Genomic DNA, 16092 nt, shown 5'->3' on the forward strand with positions numbered 1-16092 from the left:
GTGTCAATGAAATCTGATTTTTAAGTTCTGGCACTTGAATCTAGATAGTAAGAAAAGTTAATTTTGTCACTTAAAAAAAAGAATCAAAATTTAAGAGGTTGAGCCATTACAAATCTCACCTGTGGCACTTTTATAGTGAATTTGAGTAAGTGTAGTGCAAAGTCATAATTATAGTTACAATGTCTTTTCTTTGTAGTTAGGTACACTTGCTAACCCACAGCAAGCCTGTTCATGCCTAAGTGGATCCACAGGGTGACATTCTAAAATTTTATTGTTTTTATCTTGTATGTTTTTGTCATCATGTACAAACACAAAAAGCACATTCTGTTAGGTAGCAGAATCTCAATACTTTACCATTGCACATAAACAGTTGACCGCTCACTTCAGATCTCAGACTTTGTATCTGATTGTTGATCTTGGATGGTGCCTTGTGTTCACCAGCAGTTTAGAATGTCACGTCTGTTCAGCATGTTGGACTTGTAAATACTCATGTTTCTCTATTAGTTTTACACATGTTTGAAAAATAAAGAAACACTTCAACTTTCATACTATGGGATTTTGAATATCTCCTTTGGTGTTCTAATGTGAGACAAGAAAGCTGTGTTAATTTATTTGAACCCTCTAGATTTATTTTTGCCATTTTGTTTTTCAGTATTTCTGTGTGTCTTCATGTTACCTTTTGAAGTGGAAACGTTCATAAAAAATAAGTTTAACTTTACTGTAAAATATTTAAAGATTAAAGGTTATTTCATGGCCTTTGGTCTTTGGCCTTGGTTGTAAACCAAGCAACTAAGGGTTTCATTTCTCTCAGGTTTATCGTGCACAGTGGGCTTACCTCACCTCGTGAGTGAAGACTCCATTTCATGACTGCAGGAGGGGAGAATGAGTCCCTCTTGTGGTTGTACCACAGCATGACCATAGAAATACAATTTTCTAAAAGGCTACAAATGGCATGAAAGAAGAATAAATTATATATCTTTGTATGTTAAAATACCTAAAAAGACCCCAAATTCACATAAAACACAATGTAGAGAGATATAGTCTTTCTCTCTGCAATGAAACCATACACTTTGATGGGAATTGCCAGTATCACACCATTCAGACAGGAAATCGTTAAACCAATGTTTAACTCTCATTCTCACCTGAAAAATGTCAATTAGCGAAAAGTTTCTTCTATTACAGAAACGTTCACAAAGAATCTGTTTCAAGAGCTTTGGAGAAAGGCAAAAATTCACCGTTTCAAACTTTACAGAAGTAAAGCCTGATTGAATAAAAAATGCTGTTCTTTTAAAATTTTGAAGAATCCTTGAATGTATCACCCAGTATTTTCTCAATACTCTTCTCATCCAACATGAACGTTTTGGATATCCGAAAAATAATTTTTAGAAAATGTGAATGCACTACCAGCTAGCAGAGATAAAAAAAAACGTTAAGAGATTTAACATAATGTTTATTGAAAATAAATTCCCTTTTAAAATGTCAGATAACTTGAACACAAACCTGAAAAGAAGGCTATAAGTTAGATTTTAAAATGAATTAAATAATAATTTAAAATAACCAAAGGAAAAATACATTTCAGCTGACAAGAAACACCTGGATTTTGACATCTGAAACAGGAGTTTGTGCTTCTTATTTTTGCACATATCCAGATTTCTTCTGGTTAGAAATAGAAATTCTGTGCACATCCAAGGAAGGTGTTATGGATATATGAAATTACAGAAGTGAATGTTAAGAATTTCTATGTTGATGTCAACAAAGTTGATTCATAAATACATATAAATAATTAATAGTTAGTTATCCAATTAATATAGTTAAATATAAAAATAATTAATATATTATTATCACTGATACTTTTGTCTTTTAAGTGTTATACTTTGAAGACAACAAGTAAGTAAATTATTTATTAGTAAAATGAATGATGTGGAAATTTATCAGATATCTAGGGAGAGTTTTCATTATTGTTTAATAAAACTCTATAAAATTTTATAGTATTTATAAAGGAAGTGAAATGCATTATAATTTGGCAGTGAAAAATGGAGTTGATCAATTTTTTCTTCTTTCCAAACTTTTTTTTTGCTTGTAGAGAGTAACTTTCCCCAATAAGAAAAAAGAATGAGAATATAAAATAGGACTTGCTCTCCAAGTCTTTCATGTAACTATGACATAGTTTCTTATATTATCAACGGAGTATCCAATGATAGAATAGAATAGAATAGAATAGAATAGAATAGAATAGAATAGAATAGAATGAATTAGAATAGAATGAATTAGAATAGCATAGAACTTTATTTGTCATTGTAACAAGTACAACGAAATTTCAGAGGCCCTTAAGTCAGTGCAAAGCAGTGCAAAGTGCAAAATAGCTGCCATAAGTTCAGGCGAATTGATGACTAGAGGTAATTGTTGCATTGTATATTGATTGAGAGTTATCTCATAATCTGGACTTTTTCTGGACAAGTTCTAGTATTTCTTTATTAATTGATTGATTTATTGATTTATAGGGCAAGTTCCCCATTTTAATTTTTTTTACGAGCTTCCATATATTTGCATATGAAACGGAAGTTAGAGAGGGAATTGAGCATTTATTAATTTATTTTATTTATTAATATATATTTATTTATTTCCCACGTTTTCGAGCATTCAGTATTTTTTTTTCTCTGTATTGAGTGTCTTTTATCTATCGGCCGCTTTCGTTTATTCGTTTTTGTTGCATGTTCGTAAAAAACAATTTAAATCAAATTAAATATTACTTCTTAATGGGGATCAAACAGATTCGACAAGGCATCCTCTGCAGATTGACATCGCTGTTTGCTCTGCTGTAAACAAAAACTCAAACCACTTGCTTCACACGTTCTGTTTCACACAGTCTGTGGTTCTGATATTGTCATAGACTGTATAAAACAGATATTATACAATGTTTCAACGTATTTCCATACTGTCACAGTCTATCGTGTGGACGTGACGTCACCTTTGTTTACTTTTACATTAGCCACGCCCCCAGTTAGCAACTTGTGGCTAGCTCGCTACCAAGGAAGGCACTACTGCTGATCCGAGGTTCATTCTCCAGACACCACCCCGAGTCAAAAGACTGTCCGCCCCCACATATTTCGGTAAGTACACGTTTCTTCAACACCACGCTGACCTTATTTGGAAAATATTGTATTGAACAATAGATTTAATGGGTTTTTAACGGGGTGCCAGAACGAAGAGGAAAGAAAAACGTTTCTAACATGCTAGCAGCATAAGAGCAGGCTAGCTTTTGTTGAAACGTTGTTAGAGTGCCATCCGCAATGTTGGTCTAAATATGTTCTCCAGTGCTGTAAGTATGAATAATATATTATATATTCTCAGTTAAGTGCAAAACAGTTGGTTTTAAACCTCCCGTTTCCTTCTGAACGTGCCTGCCGTTAGTGAAGAGCTCCAGTCCTCCACGCCAACCTGAGACCGCAATGGTTGCTGTTAACGGATATTATTTCCATTCATATTATGTTTTCATGTATTAGTGCGAAATGATAGTACTCCATTTAAAACAATCACTGGTGCCAGATAATGTGTCTTGAATATGATATGTATCACGTTTTAAAAGCCGATCGCCAGATGAAATCGTCGCCTGTTCGGTGAATTCTCGGGGTAACTGTTCACAAGGACAATATGAGAGCTCTCCCTTAATCTGCCACATGTTCATTTCATAAAAAGGGCACAAGTGGTAACTCAGCGGTAAAGACAACCGATTCAGCCCCAGATGTTGTGTGATCGCACAGATGAATAGCAGAAGAGAAACCACTGCAGACAGATTAAATAAGTGAGTGCCTCACAAACTCAAATATCGATTAATGGAAGCGGTTTGATCCAGACATGTTGTAGTTATTGGTATTACACATGACTGGATCATGAAATATTTAAGTGAAAGTGATGACATACTTTTTTAAATTTACGTCTTTCCCTACTTAATGCTGATGTGTTAACTTTTATTGTCTTTCATATTTGGATTTTAACATAGAAAAGTTAAGCTGTGATAAATCTAATGGACTCATTCGTCATACTCCCGTCCAGCTATTTTACATGTACTGGAACATGGCTGATTAAAATGTAAATGTTTTTGCTTAAAGGGGATTTTATTATTTAGATTTCCTTTTGTCATTGGCAACCTTCAGCTCGGGTGTATATTGTTTACTCTTTCTTAAGGAAAGGCCTCTTTGCAGGGTTTCCTTTACATTCTTTGAAGAGGGGTGGCCCCTACTGCTGCAGAGTTGCCCCTGTGGTGAGAGTACTTTAAATAAAATGAAAATTCACTGTGCTCTTTTTACTCAGCCTATCTTTTGAAAAAGTGCACTGCAGCACATTATCCAGCAGTATCCAAATAAAACAATACGAGAGGAAACTGAGGTTGAAAGGACCCAGTTGTCAGTCAGCACAGTTCTTACTTCCAAAATCACCCCTGACATCTTCAAAAATGTCTACAGGAAACACTGCCCTTTGTCTGCAGAACTAATCCTGATCCTGAAAGCAAAAGTAAACAGAGTGGAAACCTGTTTTGATTAGATAGGGTTTAGTTTTGGATTGCAAGAATTACATCAGTTTTACCCATCTAAGTTATGACTTGAATATAAATATGCTGCTGCACCTAGACATAACTTTTCATCAGTAATCATCTATTAGTCCTCTTCAACAGAAGGCAACGATTAGTGTTTTTTAATCCTTTTTGAAGTTTTTATCCAACTCTAGGACAACTGTGCATCTAAAGTTTAATTGGGTGTGTTTAATCTAATCAGTTCATCTGACAGATGTTTTGTAAATGTCCATGTTTCTTCACAGTGAGCCCTTTCTGATTGATTTCAGATTGTGAATTTGATAGCTGACTAACCCTAAACATAATTATATTACCCTGAAGGCTATGTGGTCTGATTCATCCGAGGTTTGCTGTGTAGGTTTCCATCTGCTCACATTATTTGTTTGCCTACTTTTATTTACCTTTGTTTATGCTGGCAAGCGTTTGACTCAAACACTCCCAAGCTGTATACATAAAAGCCTACTTGTGCATTGTACTACCTGCCACAGCCGTTTATCGCACCACCTGGTTAATGGTAAATTGTTCCAGAAGGAAGATATGTTTGCACATAAACACGGACCCAGGGCCCCTGTGTTTACAGTAGTCATGGCAGCACTCGCTTATTCAACAAATAGACCTAGCATGTTCCTCTCTCACTTTGGAGGAGAATGTTTGTCTTGGAAGGTAGCACTGTTACAGGGTAGTTCTTAACTTTTTGTGCTGTTTCTTTTTACCTTCAGCACAAGTTTCTTTTACATTGTCAGAATGAACTGTTAATCACCTTGTAAGTAAAATGCCAAAGCATCCAGAAAGTCATTCTTCTGTCACTTGGCTCCTTGTGTTTCTTTGTTTTTTTTCTGGTTTGTCCAGCTGCTTTCATTAATACTCATTTCCTCTCTAAGGTCAGTGAAGTCCAGATGCATGAGTCTGGGTCAGAACCAACAAGCCACACCATTCCAGCAAGTCACACAGAGAACGGGAATAACACTGAGAATGAGAGTCGACTGAGGAGCAACCAAACTCCTCCTCCAGAGGCACCCAGGGTCAGTCATTTCCAGCTGCATTTAAGCAACACAACAGCATTAGATTGTAAGGTGCCTCATTTATTTTCACAACCAATAGGTTGTGATAATAAGATTTCTGTATGTTCCCTATAATAAGACAGGAAGTGTGATTTTGTTCTGAGTAGTGTCGCAGAAATCGATCCTCAGCTGTGTTGATAGCTGATTGGTGGTGTGAGACCTTTTCAAGCAGGAAAGGCAGACAGTTTCAACTTTCCAAATAGGGCAACTTTCTGCTTTTTTATGATTTTTGAGATAGTAATCAGGATATCTTTGCACTCTGGACTGCTGGTGTTAAAAAGGGTAATTTGAAAATGTGTATTTACATAATGACGGAGGGGGATCAAAAGGTACTTGAAAGAACATAAAGTTCCATGCCTGTTCCAACATAGGTTTTTTTCACAGCTAAGAATGGACATGGATTTCTTATCATGTTGTAGCATAATGCTAATATGTTAATTTGAAACAATGGCTTGAAAAACCAACAGTCAAAGACAGATATGTCTTAACTTTTCAACCTATTTTTGATGTTAAACTTCAGACGTGGATCGAGCTCCTCAAGACTCCTATCTCCTCCTCCTCTGCTTCCTTTCCTTTCAGTAAACCAGCTATATAGGTGTTTGGAAACTTTCCCCAGTACATCAAAAAGCTCTGCAGGGATTTATGTTGTTTTTCATAAAAGTTTTGTTTTGCTGCTCAGGGTATTTCAGTGACTTTGTTGCTACACTGTAAAGCTTCTGTGCAGCATATTTGTACTATTTGTCTGCAGTGGTTCAAACATTCGTTGCGGCTGATGCTTCGTCTTTTATTTAGCTGTGAAATGTGAATCCCTGTGAGATGAGGCTGAGTCTAGCTGGTGTGGTATCTATGGAAAGTGCGTGCACATTGCAGGTAGATGTGGACACAGCATAGTGCTACACAGAGTGTTCGTTTTTTATGTAAAGGTATCCATGGAGCTCCCACTTTGACTATCTCAGTACCTCCAAACTGCAGTGTTTTATATTTCTGCTGAGGGGGAGCACAGGGATGGGGGAGGTTAGCACTGAGGTTTAGAAGGGGAGGGAGAGCACAGCTCCTGCTGGGCGGAGGGATCAGCGTTATATTGTTAGTTTTGTTTATGCTCACATCATGTAGGTTAGTGAGGCTCAGTTAGACTGTCAGGCGGAACCTCACTGCTGGGCTCCATTTGTTTTTTCAGCAGCCGTGCAGACTTTCAATGGAGACTATCAGGTTTGTCCAACTCTGCCTGTATTTGTTTGCTGTGATAATAATGGAGAGGTATTTTTAATTAGATTCTTCTGCTTTGCTGAGTGAAAATGTGTGCGTGTCAATGAAAGTGAAGTCCCACTACTGTGGTCACGTAAAGTTGTAATTTTGGAACTTATCTTATTAAATCTTCCATTGAGTTTATTACCAAACATTTCTGTTTTTGCAGATGTCAGTTTTCTCGCACCACACCCCTTTTAGAAATAAATCTCATAAAAGAAAACACACAGTGTTTGTTTTCCTGCAAAGTTTTCAGCGTTCCTACTCGCTGTCAGTCATCTCAAAGTTCACAAGACCAGTCTTGCGGGAACAGATCTGTGTTTACACTCCGTTTCTCACTGGTATGACTTTCAACAATAACAACAACAGAAGATGTTTGGACTTGCTGGCTGCCATGGCAACAGGGATTAGTCAAAGGCTGTTGTTGTGTTGATGGTGTCCACAGAAAAATAGAGGGGCCAACTGGCTCTGTTTGTGGGATAGACCTGTTTTCATTGCTTTGGTGGCCACCTCTGCAGCATTGAATTTCATAAGAAAGGACAAACTAGGAGGCAGCCGTCTGTTATTGTTAGCCCAAAGCCTGTGTGAAATTCACTGTCGGTTTGTTTACCCGATTCAAAACAGACTCTGCCTCGGAGAGAAATGTTTGTTTGTGGTTCAGACCTTAATTAAAATACGAATCTCAAGTTCTGTTTTCATAAACAGGCTCTGTATGCTTTTTTTATTCATTATTTATTTCTCTCTGCAATTTTGATTACTCTGTTTATGTTTACTGTAAACATCCCCTGAGCTGTGGGGCTTGACAGTGAGGGGGGGTGGTGCGGTAATTGCTGCATGCCTCACAGAGGATGCTGCTGCTGCTGTTGTTGTTGTTGTTTTTGTTTTTGTGGGACTGGTTGTTGTTGTTTTGATGGAGTTCTAATTCCCCTAAGACATCCAATGGAGTTGTTTTTGTTTGGTTCATTTTTAGCTGCAGTGGCAGGAGAGCCAAGTTCAGCTTGTTAGATTGACCAGTGAACTGAGGATAATAAACAAGTAGAAGTAGTTAGGATTCATTTCTTTAAAATGCAGCATGAGGCTTTGGGTTGTGCTGCAATGATTTCAGAGATAATCATCTTAAAGCTGCTGCTCACAAGCACTTTTTAAAAATTGGGTGTACAAATTACTTCAATAAACTGGAGTGTCATGGTCAAAATGCAGTGGTTTCAGGAAGGAACATGAGCAGTAGGGTCAGAAAAAAGCAAGAAATCAGGTAGGATTAAATAGAAAAAAATGACAATAAAATGACTTATAAGGAAAAAAAGACGTAATAAAAAACTTAAATATACTCAGACGAAAAGGAAAAAGAAAGTATTGACACACTTCATACACCTTACTTTAATCTATATCCTAGTATTTTCGGCCACAGCAAATGATTGTGTAACAGATTAATCAATACTGAAAACAATCTTGAACTCTCAGCAGTACATAGCACCAGGTTAGCCATTACATGTTTGTGTGTATCAGATCCATAACAAGTCAGCGACTATGCACAGGAGTCTAAAGTACACTAACTACATCTACATGAACGTAATTACAGCAGAAAAGGAGGGGAAATTAGATAATGTGTTGACATGCACGGATATAATCTGATCAGTGGACATATTTTGAACAACATGAATCGCTGCATTTATTTTATCATAAATTGCTCCCTGGCTCTTTTCATTAGTGTAATATGTGTACAGTGTCGTGATACCCCATCGTCTTCTATGTTAAACTGAGCGGACATTCTGAAGAGGGTTTTTCTGTTAGCTTCAGTTGTTACAATTAGGTGATAGAGCGGACTCTGTTGTAAGAGAGAGCACATTTTTTTCCATTTGTGTTTAAATGTCACGAATAACCCACTGTGCAGCCGTTGGAGAACATTTAGAGCTTTTTATTTTCTTTTCAGTTTTGACAGAACTTTGGGTGAAATGTTTTTTTATTTACTGTTGCATGCTAGCTCTTTTATTCAGCCAAAAGAAAAACTTGTTCCGACATCTTCGTCTTCTAAATGTGTCATTCTTTTGCCACAGCAAGGTTACTCCTGCTGAAGAAGCTGTATCTTTAAATCCTTAAGCCCGATTAAAGAGATAAGGACTCTTGTTTAGATGTAAACAGTAAATAAACAAATCATCCCTGGAAAGAGGTTAGATTAGATGGAAGAAGCTTTAGAGTGTTTACCTCCACAGAGCAGCCTGCCTAGGTGGTATTTTACTTTTATGCTGCTGGATTTTCTTGTATATTTCCTTTTCTTATGTTATAATTGAACAATGCTTCTATTCTTTTCCATCACTGCAGGTTCCAGTGTCGTTGTCCATGATGACTCCACCAGCAGAGGCCCCACAACAACTGCAGCAGACCCCACAGCAGCAGCAGCAGCAGCAGATCCTCAGCCCACAACAGCTCCAAGCCCTGCTCCAGCAGCAGAAAGCACTCATGTTACACCAGGTGATGTATTTTTAGAAAGAAAAGTCGCGCGTTTGTCATTGACCACAAGGATTTCATTATCTTAACCCAAGTCTCATATCACATTTCTGCAGCAACAAATTCAAGAGGTCTTCAAGAACCAACAAGAGCAGCTAAACATGCAGCTGCTGCAGCAGAAGAATGCTGGGATGGTTAGTCAAGAGGTATGTTGAATTCAATATTGGATTTTTTTTTATCAGTCAGTTAATATTTAATAATCCTAGCAATAAAAAGAGGTTAAATAGTGCTACTATTTAAAACTAAAAACACTTGCATATCTGTTGCTCATACCACACTTCCTGGAACATCTCTTTTAGTTTTTTGTTATTCTCTGGCAATGACAAGTCACAAATTCTTGGCTCTACACTGTGTAAGTCACAAGAAAAAAGCGCTCGAGGGTGAAGCTGCAACTTTAACAGCCTTGGGTTACACATGAGGTGTTTTTAGTTGTGTAAGGTGCTAATTTGTAAATATTCCCAATCACTTTCAAGGCTGTTTGTTTCACTTTTTCCAATTTGAGTGCCCCAAGTTTACCTACCAGTGCATCACATTTAAATAAAGACTTCAACTCATCTCTCTGGTTGAAATGCATTAGTACAAAAAAGAAAAAAAATCACTCACAAGCAAGTTGTTTACAAGTTTTTATGCCTGACAGCATGACATCATTAATCCTGGTTATCCCTGTGTGTCCAAAACAGAACACACAGTTAACAGGAATTTGTGTTTGAAATATCCCCTAGTTTGCATGTGTCCAGACTAGATTTTTTTTTGTCCTCTAAGGCTTTTGGGAGGTGCCGAACCGAAGTGAAGGAAGAATTGGTAGGTTTTGTGCGCCTTCACAACATCAGACTAACACAGAAAATTAAGAAGCATCATACATGATAACATTCTCATTTTTAATCCACTCAGTTTGATCTTCATTGCTCCTAATCAGATTTTTATGCTACTGTATTTTATAAATAATTAATCCTCACAATGATTTCTTTCTGAATCACACTGAACATAACCTCATCAAGAATCTCTCCTGTTTAAAAGAGAAATAGTTTTCTGACAAACTTCATGTTATCCCTGTGACAGCTGACAGCCCAGCAGATAGCTATCCAGCAGCAGCTTCTTCAGGTGCAGCAGCAACACCTCCTCAACCTGCAGAGACAAGGCCTGCTGTCAGTCCTTCCCAGCAGCCCCTCAACAGCCCCAGGTATGCTGCCTTACACACCTTACTGCATTACTGTTAAACAATTGTAAAGACAAATATCTTTGAGTGTTGTTTTTCTTGTGCTTCAAATTGTTTTCAATTCTGGGTCAACACTGCAGCAAAGCAACAAGCCATGAATAGTTTACAGCGACTAAATTATATAGGTGAGTGTAGGCTAAAATAAAAATAAAATTTGCCCCACAGTACATGTACAAGTACAAACTAAACCCACATTAAGGTTGAACTTATGGCATTATTTTGAGTTGAGGCCACCCAATATGCTCACAACTTTTAGTTCAGTCTTTTGATCTCAGGCTAATTTGAGTTGACGCAATAAAATGACTCATGCACACACACGGTATTTTAACACACAATGCATTTGATGTGCTTACGTGTCTTTCAGGCTGTGAGAATGGCAGCATGCTCTCTCCAGCCGTCGACACCAGAGAGTCTTCCGGTCACCCCTCGTCAAATGGTCATCACAACCTTCTGAGGAGAAGAGAAAGGTGATTCAGAGGCACATTCTGCTTTTATTTACTACTTTGAAAGGATGACTGTGTAATATTTCATTCATGGTTTGTACCTGTTGCAGTGGCTCTGTGGATGAAAGCACACAGAACAGCCATCCTCTGTATGGAAACGGCATGTGTAAATGGCCCGGTTGTGAGACGGTCTTTGGAGACTTCCAGGCATTTCTCAAGTGAGTGAAGAATCTGTGCATAGCTCTGAAGCTGGTGTAATGTTTTATGTTCACATCTTTCACATGTATCATGTGGATGCAGAAATGAAAGAGAAAAGACCTGATGTTTAATCTTTGAGTGTATGATTGTATCATGTATGTGTTCTCTTTTTTGTGCCATAAGTTTAAGTGGTGAGAACAAACAAGTATTAAAATGGTTGTGCTGGTTTTTCAAGCTGCTATAAAAATATATTAGGTTTAATGGTTTTTAATTATTGCTCCTTTCCTCAATGTTTGTGTTTTGTGATCCTGATACTCAATGTGTTTCTCTGCAGACATCTAAACAGTGAGCACATACTGGATGACAAGAGTACAGCACAGTGTCGTGTGCAGATGCAAGTTGTTCAGCAGCTGGAACTGCAGGTACTACAAGTTAATTTATTGACTTAAGACCTTGCTATGATACCAAATAATAAAAGGACAACACACTTTTAACTCAACAGAGTGACATTCAGTCTTCATTTAACTATTATAAAAAAGGAGGAACATCTTTCACTTCAGTGACTTTTTTTTCATACAGTGCTGATGTGTTTTCACACCAAACTCAAAAACAGAAGTGATGTTTAGATATTTGCACTTTTCAGGATGCCTGAAAAGAAGCAGCTCCAACACCAAATGTCATTTCATCATGCAACACAAGCTGTGAATTCACCCATCTCTCAACTTCTATTTCTGTCTCCTTGTCTAACAGCTGAAAAAGGACAAAGAACGACTTCAGGCTATGATGGCTCATCTTAAGTCCTCTGAACCCAAACCCGCAGCTCAGCCTGTAAGTACCTGCTTTAGCTGCTTCCTTCAATTAAAGTAAATATTGTTTTTGCAGGTAGCTACACTGATATTTTCCTGACTTAAGTGCTTTGTTGTTGTTTTTTTCAGGTGAATCTGGTATCTAATGTATCCTTCTCCCAGGCAACATTGCCCAAAGGCACACCTCCTATGAGCCTCTCTCAGAGTGCCACGGCGCCGTCCACACCCCTGACGCCGCACTCTGAATCCCCTTTAGTCCTCACTCCCAAAAGCATGTTCACTGGAACCCCTGTGCGGAGGCGGTACAGCCGCTCTGTGAGCCAAGGTAACAGTGAGATCATGGACTCACTTACTTTAGACTTTTTACCGCTGATTTTGGAGCTGAAAATAAACACTAAGTGAATGTAATCTAAAAGGGACACGTAGAAGGGTTTGCTCTTGTGAAATCCTGTTATTATCATTCTGATACTTTTTATTATCAAATTTAAAACTTAATGTATTAATTTCTACTTATGTTTTTCCACAGACATAATTGATAACAAGGACTTCTATTTGAGCACAGAAGTTCGACCTCCTTTTACTTATGCCTCTCTCATAAGACAGGTAACTCGTACTTTTCTTTATAAACAACAGCAGAAAAATATACTGTTGAAACAATCAACTGTAATGAAGCAGTGCTTTATGTTTTTGTTTAATTTGTGTGCTCTTTTTTAGGCAATATTTGAATCACCTCGCAGACAGCTGACTTTAAATGAAATCTACAACTGGTTCACAATAAACTTTGCATATTTCAGGCGCAACGCAGCTACTTGGAAGGTACACATGTTCATATTTAACGTCTTATTGAAACTTAAATACTTAACTTTTGTGTAAAAGATGCCAAATAATTGCAGATTCCCTAAAGTTGAATTTTGTTAATCTTTCAGAATGCTGTCAGACATAATCTCAGCCTCCATAAGTGCTTTGTCCGATTGGAGAATGTAAAGGGAGCCGTGTGGACAGTAGATGAAATCGAGTTTCACAGGAGACGGCCCCAGAAGGCAGCTGGAAACGGGTAAGTTGACCTTACTCATGAAGCCAGACTTCTGTGTGTCTTCACATATCAGCAGACATCAGAGGAAGTCTGGCATTTTTGACCTTTAGCTCCACCTGATAAGTAAACACAATGTTTACTGTAAGCAAGTAAAGCGCTCCCAAGGCTGAGTCTTTGCGTGTTTATGAGCGGTGTTGACTCTGGCAAACAGACGTTTCAGAGCAGGTTTTTTTTTTTTATGAAAAAATGTGCTCGTCTACAAGCTGACCCTTGAAATATCACACAGATCTGATCGCTCTGAAACACACAGCTGTAACTCTGCGGTCAAAAAGGTCTTATTATTGTTTCTTATTTCTTTGTCATGTCCTCCCACCATGACTCAAACTGTTGAATTGTGTGTATTGTATTAAACAAACACACTGAGAGGTGCAGTGTTTATGTTGGCAGCTCCTTGTTCTGATGGTTTAGACATCCGGGTGTTTGCTAAGCCCTACCCCTCTTTGTTACTGTTTATTATGCCACTGTGCCAGTTTGAGACACAGTGTACAGTTAACACTCACAAAAAAAGTACATCCACTTCAGGAAACTTTGTCACTTCTCTGGCAATAAATCTTACATCCCGTTGATCTCAGTTTAAATGGTGTCATGCATGTTAAGAAACATGCAGAGCCTAGAATGTGAGTTGTGCCCATAAAAAATTTGCCAGATCTTCTCAGCCAATGCCAAACATCACATTCAACCATTGACTCTTGTTTGGTGTTTGGTGGATTGGATGATTGAAGTCAGGCACCTAATTGTTAACACCTGGGTGTACCGGAAGTTCAAAAAGAGAGTCAAAAAGTAAAATAAACTGTTTGGCATCGGCAGAGATGATTCGGCAAAATTTTCCATGGGCACAGCCCACATACTCAACTCTGCTGCTCATCCTGCAAAAAATATTCCTTGTTACAAATGTGGAACCATTTAAAAGGGGAAATAAATAAATAAATGGACTTTCCATTGATATAAGATTTATTACTGAGAAGCTTTGAAGAAATGGCCTACTAAACACAACTTCACAGATTTTTCTGCTAAGTTTGCAGGAGACTGTTTTAACTAACTCTGCACTTTGTACAACTATCCTGTTGTGAAGTTTGCCCTTTGGATATTCACCTAATAGCTGCATGTATGTGCTTGTCAGAAGACCAAAAGACACCATCACAATTAGTAGCTGATCCTTTGAAAAGATATGAGAGCTTATTTAAAGCATTCTTGCAAATTATGGAGCTTATCTTTAGAAGTTTTTGGTTCTTATGTCTCATCAATTACGTCTTTTTTCCCACTAGATCTCCTCTGAAGAACTCACAGAACCGCCAGAACTTAGTAGGATCTGCTCTTCAGGTAAGACACCCCCAAAACTCGAGCCTTGTCGAGTTTTATGTATTAGACTTAGAAGCTGTTGATGAGTGGTGTAGACTGAGCTGAGAGGTGCTCCTAAAATAAGACATTCAGGAGAGATGCATCTGTTCTGTTTTGATGCTTTATAATGAGAAAATTAATTTTTGCAGAGTGGTGGTCTAGACGGTAACAACTGTCTGCACAGCTCAATGGGCAGCATCCCGCTGCACTCCCTGCCTCATGTTCTCCAGGAGCAGATGAACGGAGCCCTTGCTAATGGATCTGGATACCAAAGTGATAGCAGTGCAACACAGTCCCCTCCACAAGCTTTGTAAGCATCCCCGATGTTTGCCTCAGCTGTGTTTTCTTCTTATTAAGTGGTCACAGATCCTGATAGCATGTTTCTGTTCTGCATGCAGCATTAAAGAGGAGCCGGAGGACGAGGAGATATGTGAGAATTATCCCTATGAGTCTCCAGAGAGCACAGACGAGCATGGCCACAGCCCGGACATGCACCGAGATGAAGACATTGGCAGCCCTCAGAGGCCCAGCCTTCATTTCGACCGCGTGCCTTCTCTCTGACTGTGAGGTCCACAGAAAAGGCCACTTCACTCACATTCTGTGTGACTTTGTATTCCAAAACAAAAAACAGCTTCATCTAACGTAACCAAACACTCTTCTTGGGGATTTTACTTTTTTCATTGTATTTATCAGCCTTTCTTTTATTTTGTTCTCAATCTAGCTCTGAATTCTTTCTGTACAGTAGAGTGAAATCGCAGAAACACATTTGTGAAACTGTTTGTTGATGATTTTTTTTCTATTTTATATATCTGTACACAAAAAGGACCATGATGAGCAGAGACGCCAAAGGAAAGGGAACACTAATAGTTAGCACTTCACAATGAAAAGTTTCCTCCCACTTTGTAGCTACTTTTTGCTATGTTGGGGCCACATTAGCTGATTTTATTTTAGTAGGCAAAATATAAAAATGTAGGAGAAGATAAAAAAAGAGTATTGCTTTAAAAATGAAATGTTCACTGCCAACATGATCTGATATATTTGTATTTAAGGTATAATCATTTGATCAGAAGTAGTTTCTTTATACCTGTTGGTCTTTTTCACCCCTTACATGAACATTGCTGATATTGCTCTAAGTGAGCATGTAAGAGTAGATAATATAGATTTACCATCATTGTAAACCAATGCATCTCTATGAAAATAAATCCTCATGATAAATGTGGACACCGTGTGTTTCTTTGTTTCACTTTTATGCTCTTTTATTATTGGAATTTTGTTTAATGGAAGAAAACAAATGGATTGTGTGGCAGACATCCCACTGTGGTCTTGTGATGAAACCATTTCATAAATCTCGTAAATAACATCAGAAAACATGGTTTAACAATAAAATAATTATGGCGTTAGACTCCCAATTCGAGGTCTTGTCTTGTCATGTCATCTCCAGGTGTTTAATGAGCAGCCGGGCTTGACTTCTCATCGACATGACGCCATAATTGAATGAATCTTCCGTGCATTATGCCAGCACAGATTTGTAGTCGTGCTTCCTGAGTGGCGAGTATTGATCGATGTGGACTGTGCTCACAGTTGTGGGTGTGTGCATGACGATGGGAGGTGCTGGAG

General features: G+C 38.1%; 1 protein-coding gene across 4 annotated transcripts; it reads left to right on the top strand.

Annotated features, from left to right (window-relative positions):
• The first annotated feature begins 2959 nt into the window (after positions 1 to 2959).
• LOC141799819 (forkhead box protein P1-like) lies at positions 2960 to 15669 on the top strand. Of its 4 annotated transcripts, XM_074682191.1 has the most exons (17): positions 2960 to 3110; positions 5452 to 5592; positions 9196 to 9345; positions 9438 to 9527; positions 10144 to 10182; positions 10441 to 10561; positions 10962 to 11064; positions 11151 to 11258; positions 11573 to 11660; positions 11989 to 12066; positions 12174 to 12369; positions 12571 to 12647; positions 12759 to 12860; positions 12971 to 13098; positions 14403 to 14457; positions 14625 to 14785; positions 14874 to 15667. In XM_074682191.1, exons 2-17 carry the CDS (start codon positions 5467 to 5469, stop codon positions 15034 to 15036), a joined length of 1785 nt encoding a protein of 594 aa, XP_074538292.1. In that variant the 5' UTR covers positions 2960 to 3110; positions 5452 to 5466; the 3' UTR covers positions 15037 to 15667. The 4 variants fall into 4 exon arrangements, with proteins under 4 accessions (XP_074538292.1, XP_074538293.1, XP_074538295.1 ...); XM_074682192.1 differs by lacking the exon at positions 10144 to 10182; XM_074682194.1 differs by lacking the exon at positions 5452 to 5592 and having other exon boundaries at positions 3001 to 3110; positions 14874 to 15669.
• Positions 15670 to 16092: the final 423 nt, after the last annotated feature.

Source organism: Halichoeres trimaculatus, unplaced genomic scaffold (assembly GCF_033239565.1).
Source record: "Halichoeres trimaculatus isolate MK-OKI-2021-1 unplaced genomic scaffold, fHalTri1.1 fHalTri1_scaffold_11, whole genome shotgun sequence".
Classification (NCBI taxonomy): domain Eukaryota; kingdom Metazoa; phylum Chordata; class Actinopteri; order Labriformes; family Labridae; genus Halichoeres; species Halichoeres trimaculatus.

Excerpts from the sequence above, each read along its gene's own strand:
- LOC141799819 (XM_074682191.1), top strand. The coding sequence starts at position 5,467 with ATGCATGAGTCTGGGTCAGAACCAACAAGCCACACCATTCCAGCAAGT. Across the intron at positions 10,183-10,440 it reads CCGAAGTGAAGGAAGAATTG|CTGACAGCCCAGCAGATAGC; the intron begins GTAGGTTTTGTG and ends TCCCTGTGACAG. Across the intron at positions 14,458-14,624 it reads TAGTAGGATCTGCTCTTCAG|AGTGGTGGTCTAGACGGTAA; the intron begins GTAAGACACCCC and ends TAATTTTTGCAG.